Here is a 9,895-nt window from a genome sequence, read left to right on the forward strand (position 1 = left end):
ACTATGAAGACTTAGCAGGGTAATATATGTATAGTTGGGCATATTGTTAGTGCTTATCAAATGTTATTGCAGATTAAAATGCATAAATAAAATGAATTTTAAAGTAATTTCACTTTTGTACTAAGAGCATTTTCTCAAAATATTTTTAACACTTCCTTCAAGAGAAGCACTATATCTAATTTTTTAAAAAAGATGACCAGGAATGACATGGATTGGTTGAAAATGGCTTGTAAAGTAGGCATACCATAATATGGTTCATTGTAATCCTCATAATTGTAGCAACAGTAAGGTTATAACAAATATACTTATTTTCAGCGTTTACTTCCAATAAGATGATGACATTATCATAAATCTTTGAAATTAGTCTTTTGTATAATATAAATTCATTAATCCAGTCAGAATTACAATTCAATATTTGTTAGAAATCTTTGCATCAACCCTTGTCCCGGCCCCACACTGTTTTCCTTTAAAATCCAATTATCTGAGAGAATTGAGAGTGACATCATTTGTAACAACAAAAAAGCTCCTCTGGGTGAGTGGAAGAGCTACATATAAAAGTCAGGTTCAAGGGTCTCCAGTCCAGTTCATCAGCCTCCTCAAGTTTGCTCAACTTTAAGAAAGCACCAGTGGCTAACACGCCTGAAAGAAGATCTTGTCCTAAAACATTGTGTGGTGAGTAAGCTTTATTTCCTCTTCCAGATTTTATATGAGTTTTTTTATAATTAAGCAATTATTTAATGTGTACCGTTTTCTAAAAATGTCATGCTATTTGTTCAAGGTGAAGCATTAAAGGAGGGTTTGATCTAAGTTTAATGTAAAATGCCACAATACAAAATAGACATGCTACTAAAATACTCTTAAATCATGTAGTTTTTTGATTAAAGTCTTTTGAGATGCCTTGCTTTTTTTTTAATATATCTGAAATTACACAAAAAGTAATTAAAATTTGGCATGATATGCTTTAATGGTACCTTGTTGAAATTTTGAAATAAAGCAGCCTAAGGAAGAATGAATAATTCTGATTTAAATGACCAATACAAATTTATTAGGTTAAAATTCCATTTTTCCTATAGAACATTCTTCTCTAGATTGTTTGTTTTATGACTCACAGAGAGCTCAATCTGTACACTATAGTGGGAGCAACTCAGTTTTACTGCTGAACGTTTATTCTCTTTACATAAAGCCCTTTCTAATTTTCTATTCTGAAGACTGTACATGAATTTCAAGGGTATTTTACAACTGTTTTTCAGCTGTTTCATGCCATTCTTGTAAGAAACGTGTCTCTCTATTAAGAACAAGGAAGCAAGGCAGAGAGGTCTGAAGTCACTAGGTGAATGTGACAGAGCCGTGAATAGACACCAGTGCTCCTGTCCGCCAGCTACTGTGTCTGTTTCTAACATAAACCAAAATTGAAGAATATTCATTTGTTGCTCCATCAATAGCTTTATTGCTATTGCACAGTGAAACTAAATGTAGTAGATTTCAATGTTTCTTATGGTACTTTAAATGATGCAGTTTCCTTTATAATATGAATATATAGCCACTGTATGTGTATGTTAAAAACGGAGAACATTAGGCATTAAGAAAAAGCACTTTTATAATAATAGCCTTTGCAATTACAGAAATGCAAATTAAAATAAGACTATTCTGGGATGAAAACCTTTATGAGCAAAAAAAGAAGTGCTAAAAATCATACTAAAGCAAAATTGTTAATAAAATAAGCTGCAGAAATAAGATACAGACAAGCATTTTATATGGAGCCAAAGCTCCAAATCCATATAAGAAATAATTATTTGATGATTTTTCAAATGCTTGACACACTCTGTCTCATGGTATTATTCTTATGCATTAATTCAGTAAAAATCTCTAAATCACAGCCTATTAATTTGCTATTTATGGTTATTATTGCAGTGCCTGAAATGAAGTTGGCTTATGAAGAAGGAATTTGCTAAGTAAATAAAGTGTTAACAATTTACCTAATTAGGAGAATTAGCCATTTTCAAGCAAATTATAAGCATTTAGTCATAACCAATGTAAAATGTAGGAGGAAATTCTAAAAAGAAAGATTTTTCATTTCTCATGTGGCTTAAAATTTATATATTAAAACTTGCACAACAACTCTCAAAAAGATACCTAAGAAAGTAAAACTAATCTATCTAATTTCTGTCAAATTATGCATATTTATAATAAATGCTAATATGTCTGTAAAATAAAGAGGCTGATTCCAAAGCCTCTCAGGAAAACTAATCCGGTTAGTTACTGTCACCTTCTTCACAGTTGTATGGTTATAAATGTAACCTACTATAAATTTAATTATATAGTTTGGAATATTAAAAATATTTTAAAGTACTTCTATTTTGCTCTTTCTTTTAGTGAAGATGATATCTGCAAAAAACATGGTTAAGATAATGATTGTCATGTTTGCAATTTTTCTTCTTGCAAAATCAGATGGGAAGCCTGTTAGGTAAGTACTGCAGCCTGTTCTGCACGGTGGAGGCATGGGAATTGGATTGTTAAGGTTGACTTTATGATTTGGAAGAAGGGAGCTGATGGAGTGGTCCTCTCTGTTCTGTTCCCTCCAGGAAGAGATCTGTGAGTGAAATACAGCTTATGCATAACCTGGGCAAACATCTGAACTCAGTGGAAAGGGTGGAATGGCTGCGGAAGAAGCTGCAGGATGTGCACAATTTTATTGCCCTCGGAGCTCCTATATTTCACAGAGATGGTGGTTCCCAGAGGCCTCGAAAAAAGGAAGACAATGTGCTGATTGAGAGCCATCAAAAAAGTCTTGGAGAAGCAGACAAAGCTGATGTGGATGTGTTAAGTAAAACTAAATCCCAGTGAAAACAGATAGGATCAGAGCATCGCTCTAGACCCCATAGGGCAACAATATGACATGCTGCTAATGTTTTCAAGCTCTATTATGATTACCAAGTGCCAATATTCTAACCTTCCAAATTTTACATGTAATCCATTGCTACCCAGGAAAGCTGCCATTTTAATTGATTATTCTGATTCTACTTTTATTCATTTAAGAGCTCTTTTGATTATTCTATTTCGATTGTTTATTCTTTTTAAAGTATGTTATTGCATAATTTATAAAAGAATAAAATTGAACTTTTTAACTTCTCTTCCATTTTACAATGCAAAATAAAAATTTAATGATCATGATTCTAAATAAATGAAGTTAAGTATTTCTCACTTGTCATAAGAATGTTTTTTGATTATGAGTAACACCAATATGTTTACATTGATTGTGGCTGGGTAGAATAGTGCAAAATGTTCTTTTAATCAAGTGTTTTACATTCTGATATTTTGAACATCATTCTTTAATATTACCATAGTACCAGGTCCCCAAATCTTCACTAGCAAGACACTATTGTCCTCTTCATTTCAGGAAAGGAAATGTTCAGCAAGGAAAGGCAGAAAGTGGTCTGAAACATGGACGCAAAATCATTCACCCATACACAAACCCACTGATAATATTTCTATTCTGGGCCTCGAATTGCAAGAAATAGAATTTTTGTATTTATTAAAATATAACTTCATTCATTCATTTGACAAATATCAATTCGTTTTCCATTATTTGTCATGTACTGTATTGGCACTGGGCATACAACGGTAAGTCAATGGACACTTCCTGGACACAGTTCCTGTCTTCATGGGGGCTACAGTTTAGTAGGGAAGACAGACATTAATTCATTATCAGCTTTGATAAGTGCTATGAAAGAAAAGTACAAGATACTTCAGGTGTGTGAAAAACAGAGCCCTGATCCCTTTAGATCAATGCTGTCCAAGAGAACTTCTTGTGATGATTCAAGTGTTCTATATGCCATGCTGTTGGATAAGGCAGCGACATGTGCATTTAAAATGTAGCTTGTGTCACTGAGGACTGAATAAGATCCCATCCCTCGCCTGAAAGAGTTCATGTTCTATTGAGGAAGATGGAGAAGTAAGCAAGTAATTACAACAGTACATGCGAAATGCACAGAGAAGGGAGCGGATCTCCTTGATGTAGGGAACAACTGAGATGGGACTTAATTGACAAGTAAATTTCTGGCATCCCGATGGAATTAATCAGGCTTTGGTTTAAATGCAGAGAACAGAACCTACCTCAGTTAGTTTAAATAGAAAGATTCATTAGAGAATCATTGAGAATGCTGAAGAAAACAGACTCAATGCTAAACTTGGAGGAAAGACTCTCAAACTCATGAAGGGAACTGTTCTCTTCTACTATCAATCAGCAGCTGCCTGATATTATCCTGAGACTCCCCTGCTCAGGAGGCAGCTGCTTACTGCGGCTGCTCCAGAAACACACTGCACCTGCTACGGCCCACCCCAGCAAAACGGATGGCAGGTACCCTATCTCTTGACATCTAGTCAGTGCCTTGTTGCCGGAATCTGCCAACATTAGCACAGCAAAATCAAACTCTTCTGCAACAGTGCTTGCCAGCAGAAAGGGAGAAGTGGCAGAATTACCTTTCTGCTGCCTTCCCAGTCTTACAGGTGTGCGTATGATTAGCTAAACCTAAATCTCTTCTAGAACCTTAGCTGCAGAGGTGTCTGGGAAATGTAGTTTTTAGCTTTTCAGCCCATCTAATGCAGGAATGAACAGTAGAAGGTGGCGTAGACAGTGGCTCCAGCTCCCTGGTAGCATCATGCCTCAGTGAGTATTCTTGAACATGTCCCTGATGGAACTGTGTGAGAATGTCTTCAGAATATTTAACCAGGAGTGCAATCATAATACATAAACAAGCTTCTCAAGACTGCTCATGAAACAGAAATACAGTTTATACTCCCACCAGCAGAGCTAAGCATTTCTGTCTCTTATTTCCACATACATTGTAAGTATATACCTTCATAAAAAGTCTTGCCATTTTGATGTCAAGTGGTAGCTCCTTGTTTTAATTTGCATATCTCTGATTACTAGTGTAACTGAACTTCTGCCTACATGTTGCCCACTTGGGCTTCCCTTTCTGTGAACTATTTATTTATATCTTTTGCCAATTTTTTATTGGTTTTTGGCCCTGTTAATTTTGAGTTCTTTGCATATTCTAATACAAATTCCTTGCTGCTTTCAAATGTTACAAATATTTTCTCCCAGGGTATCATGTATTTACTAACTCTATCTTAATTTTGATGGATGCAAATACATCAAATTTCACCTTATTGTTTGTATTTTCAAGAGTCTTATTGAAGAAGCCTTTCCCCAACCCTACATCTCAAAGTTATCTCTTAGATCTGCTTTAGAGTTTTACCTTTCCCTTTTAGGTATTTATTCTTCTAGAGTCTAATTCTGTGTATAATAAAATGTTATGTTTGAAATTTATTATTTTTTTTCAATGGACAGTCAGTGTTCCAAATAGCATCTATTAAGCAAGTCTTTGTGTCCCTGTAGCTTTGTAGACACGTTTAAAAAATCACCTTGTTTTTCCCTCCCCAGAGCCCCAGTACATGGTTGTAGATCCTAGTTGTGAGCCATTCTAGTTCTTCTATATGAGCCATTGCCACAGCCTGGCAACTGACCGATGGGTGCTATGGTTCTGCGACCGGGAAGTGAACCCGGGCTGCCAAATCCGTGAGTGCCAAATTTTAACCACTAAGCCATCAGGGCTGGCTCTAAAAAATCGCATCTTAAGTTCTCATGTAAACGTAGGTTTAATTTTTTATTTTACTTTTAGGGAGTGAAAAATTGCTTTATTTTGCCCTTTGAATCAACTTTCAGTCCATGGAAGGTCAGTCTCAGATGGAGGCCCACAAGTCACCCTTCCCTGACTCTCCTTCCATTTCTTATTTTTTATTATTTTAATTTAATTTTTATTTTGAGGAAGATTAGCTCTGAGCTAACATCTGCCACCAACCCTCCTCTTTTTGCTGAGGAAGTTTGCCCTGAGCTAACATCTCTGCCCATCTTCTTTTATATGTGGGACCCCTGCCACAGCATGGCTTGACAAACAGCTTGATAAACTGTGCATAGGTCCGTGCCTGGGATCCTAACTGGCAGATCCCAGGCCCCCAAAGTGGAGCACGCAAACTTAACCACTACACAACCAGGCTGGCCCCTCCCCCTCCATTTCTTGACTTAACCCTTGGATACTGTGTTCCTCTGAATTTCTCCAACCCTATAATTCTCCTCCTCATGTGGCCCATACACAGGAAACCTTTCTTCCCAAGTCCTGAGGGATTGAACCTCTGAATATCCAACCCAGGCTCTACAGTACGCTACAAAAACAAGGTCTTGGTTCCATCTTGAGGCAGCGGTTCATGGAAGTGGCCCTCAGGAAACATGCAAGAGGAGGAAACGACCTGCCCTTAACCTATGGGCCTTCTGGATCTAGTTCAACTTCATCCTGAGCAAAGCCCAGCAGTAGTCCCCCTTTATCCACAGTTTTGCTTTCTGCAGTTTTGGTTACTCGTGGTCAATTGTAGTCCGAAAATATTAAATGGAAAAAACTCCAGAAATTAAACAATTCATAAGTTTTAAATTGCATACCATTCTGCATAGCATGATGAAATCCCACGCTGCCAGCTCCGTCCCACCCAGGAGGTGTATCACCCCTTTGTCCAGCGTATGGATGCTGTATCCGCTACCCATCCCTTAGTCACTTAGGAGCCCTCTTGGTTAGCAGGTCAGTTGTTGTGGTATGGCAGTGGTTGTGTCCAAGTAACCTGTATTTTAATTAATAATGGCCCCAAAGTGCAAGAGTATTGATATTGGCAATTCAGACATGCAAAAGAGATGCCGTATAGTGCTTCCTTTAAGTGAAAAAGTGAAAGTCCTCAACCTAATAAGAAAAAAAATCATATGCAGAGGTTGCTCAGATCTACAGTAAGAACAAATCTTCTATCAGTGAAATTGTGAAGAAGGAATAAGAAATCCGTGCTTGTTTTGCTGTCACACCTCAAACTGCAAAAGTTACAGCCACAGTGCATGATAACTGCTTAGTTAAGGTGGAAAAGGCATTAAATTTGTAGATGGAAGACATGAACACAAAGTGTGTCCCAAATGGCGGCAATGTGTTGCACCAGAAAGCATTGAGTCTATACAAAGATTTCAGCAAGGGATCCCCTGAAACGAGTGACACCAAGACATTTAGTGCAAGTAAGGGATGGTTACACAGATTCAGGAATAGGTTTGGACTGAAAGAGAGAGAGACCACATTCACATAACTTTTATTACAGTATATTGTTATAACTGTTCTATTTTATTCGTTATTGTTGTTAATCTCTTACTGTGCCTAACTTATAAATTAAACTTTATCATAGGTATGTATGTCTAGGAAACAATGTAGTATGTATAGGGTTCGGTACAGTCTGCAGTTTCAGGCATCCACTGGGGGTCTTTGGTATCCCCCACGGATAAGGGGGGACTACTGTATTTAGAATTAAAAAAGGTTTTAATGCTTGCTTCGGCAGCACATATACTAAAATTGGAATGATACAGACAAGATTAGCATGGTCCCTGCGCAAGGATGACATACAAATTTGGGAAGCCTCCCATATTTTTTTGGATATATTGCATTTAAAAAACACATGATTAAAATTTTTTAAAAAAAGAAAGGTTTTAAAAATTAATGATTTATTTTTGCAATTCTTATCCTAAGGCTTCCTTTTCAGTAAAACAAACTGGATGGTTTTCTCAACCACCTAAACTCCTGGTAGTGTCAGATAGAGTTCAGGAGTATACGATCCATCAGTTTCACCCCATATGCTCTTCATTTTGGACAGAGTTCACATGTCTCCTTACAAGGACTATGATCAAATTCAACAACTATAGTTTCCTTGGCACAGATTTCCATGGGTTTCACATTCTCACCCTCTCTTGGGATCCCAGGACAGAAAAGTGGACACAGAGGCTCCGAGGAAGATATATTTGTGAAGGTGTATAAATGGAAACCATCAATGGCATTGAAAATCCTATCTGCAAGTTTGGGTTCATGTAGAGGATAGTCCCAGTTTCTGTGTTGGCAGTGGCTTCATGTCATCCCTTGAGGTTCGCAACTCAGAACCCCAGATCTGAAGATACTAAGAAAGGTCCTTTGTGATATGCAGATTCCCTGCAAACATCCACAGCCTGTTCCAATGTTCCTCTAACTTCCACCTCCCAATAGCGGGAGCCAGAGGTGAACAGGAGGACCCCAGGACACAAGCAGCAGAGAAGACTGTTTTGGCGTTCTCTGGTGGTCTCGTCTGGACCTACTCATATCTGATGCACTGCAGGTCATTAAGAGAATGTGAGGAGGTCCTTGGCTGTGGCTGGATCCAGAGTCATATTGACATAGAATCTGAGCATCCAGCAGCACATGCTCATCATAGGCATCCTTACTTTGATCTCACCCACCAGTTTCCCCAGGGTCATGTTGGTCTGGATTCTCTGGATCCAAGAGATGTAAAGACACTGGGGAGAAGTGAAAAGGCTGTCCTGATTCTCCCAAATGCCTGAAGCTGGTGAAGCAATAGTCATGTTTGCAGAATGTCCAACAGGGACCTTGGAAATAGTCTGGCAGATGGGACATATGGAGTCCTTTCTGAATTTTTCTGCCATGGCCACCATTTCAATGTGGCTGTTCTTGGTTTTGTGGTCCTCCAGGGCACTACAACTTCTCATATGGATTCCAGACTTCTCATAAAGGTATTTTGCTTTCTGTATATCATTGTTAAATCAGTGTTTCTGTGAGGGGACGAGGGCTGGGACTTCCTATTCCACCATCTTGCTGATGTCCTGAACATAGGTATATTTTTGAGCTCTGTTTCTTCTATTCTATTGATGTGTTTATCAGTTCCTGCAAAATAAGGTACACACACACACCCCCTTCTTTACAGATCTTTATTCTACCATACAAATTTTACAATGAATTTGTTGAGCTCTTTTCTAAAAAGATCCAGCTGCAATTTTGATTGGGATTGTATCAAAATTAATATATTAATTATAGTTATCTTTAGATAATATTTAAGAATTGTTATCTTTATTATATCATTCCATTCATTCTATTCGTTAACGTAGTAAGGCTCTTCATTTATTCTGATCTCCTTTTATGTGTTTTAAATAGAGTCTAAAAAAACAAAGTTCATAGGTACAGAGAACATATTGGTGCTTGCTAGAGGTGGGGGCTGGGTGGGGGTGTGTAGAGTAGGCAAAAATGAGTGAAGGGGATCTAAATGTACAAACTTCTGGTTATAAAATAAATAAATTTGGGGATGTAATGTACAGCATGATGACTATAGTCAATAATACTGTATTGCATATTTGAAAGTTGCTGAGAGGAGATTTTAAAAGCGCTCATTACAAGAAAATAAGTTTTGCAACTATGTACACAAATACCAAATCATTATGTTATGCATCTCAAACTAATATAATGTTACATGTCAATTATACTACAATAAAAAAACCATTTTGCCATTATCATATCTAGTAATAACAATAATCATTTAATAATCTATTTCCTATTTTTCCTGACTGTTGCTAAAAAATTTTATTAACCTTTGGTTTATTTGGATTAATATCCAAATAAAGTCCATAACTGGTTTAAAAATAAATAAATAGAGTCTAAACATTTTCTCTCAAAAAGATTATGTATCCTTTGTTAAACTGCTAAATACTATACAGTTTTGTGGCTATTGTGAAAGGTATCTAAATTTTTATTACATATTCTAGTTGGTTATTTTTGGTATAGAGTTACCTTCTTCATTTTCATAATTTTATCTTATATCCAACAACCCCTGCTGGACTCTCTCATTAATTCTAATAGTTTATCTCTTGATTAGATTTGTTTTTCTATGTAGATGATCATATAATCTCAAATAATGACACTTTTATCTCTTTTCCCTCTGATTACACTTTTCATTTCTTACAGTATTATCCAGTACCTCTAATACCATGTTAATGTATGATAAT

The 9,895-nt window shown here is 36.8% G+C and overlaps 1 protein-coding gene and 1 non-coding gene across 2 annotated transcripts; both read left to right on the forward strand.

Annotated features, from left to right (window-relative positions):
• The first annotated feature begins 492 nt into the window (after positions 1-492).
• Positions 493-2,844, forward strand: PTH (parathyroid hormone). Its single transcript, XM_046685007.1, has 3 exons — positions 493-532; positions 2,374-2,464; positions 2,583-2,844. Exons 2-3 carry the CDS (start codon positions 2,379-2,381, stop codon positions 2,842-2,844), a joined length of 348 nt encoding a protein of 115 aa, XP_046540963.1. The 5' UTR covers positions 493-532; positions 2,374-2,378.
• Positions 2,845-7,400: 4,556 nt separating this feature from the next.
• Positions 7,401-7,507, forward strand: LOC124225905 (U6 spliceosomal RNA). Its single transcript, XR_006885128.1, has one exon. It is a non-coding gene; the product is annotated as a U6 spliceosomal RNA (small nuclear RNA).
• Positions 7,508-9,895: the final 2,388 nt, after the last annotated feature.

The sequence above is a fragment of the Equus quagga genome, chromosome 14, assembly GCF_021613505.1.
Source record: "Equus quagga isolate Etosha38 chromosome 14, UCLA_HA_Equagga_1.0, whole genome shotgun sequence".
Classification (NCBI taxonomy): Eukaryota; Metazoa; Chordata; class Mammalia; order Perissodactyla; family Equidae; genus Equus; species Equus quagga.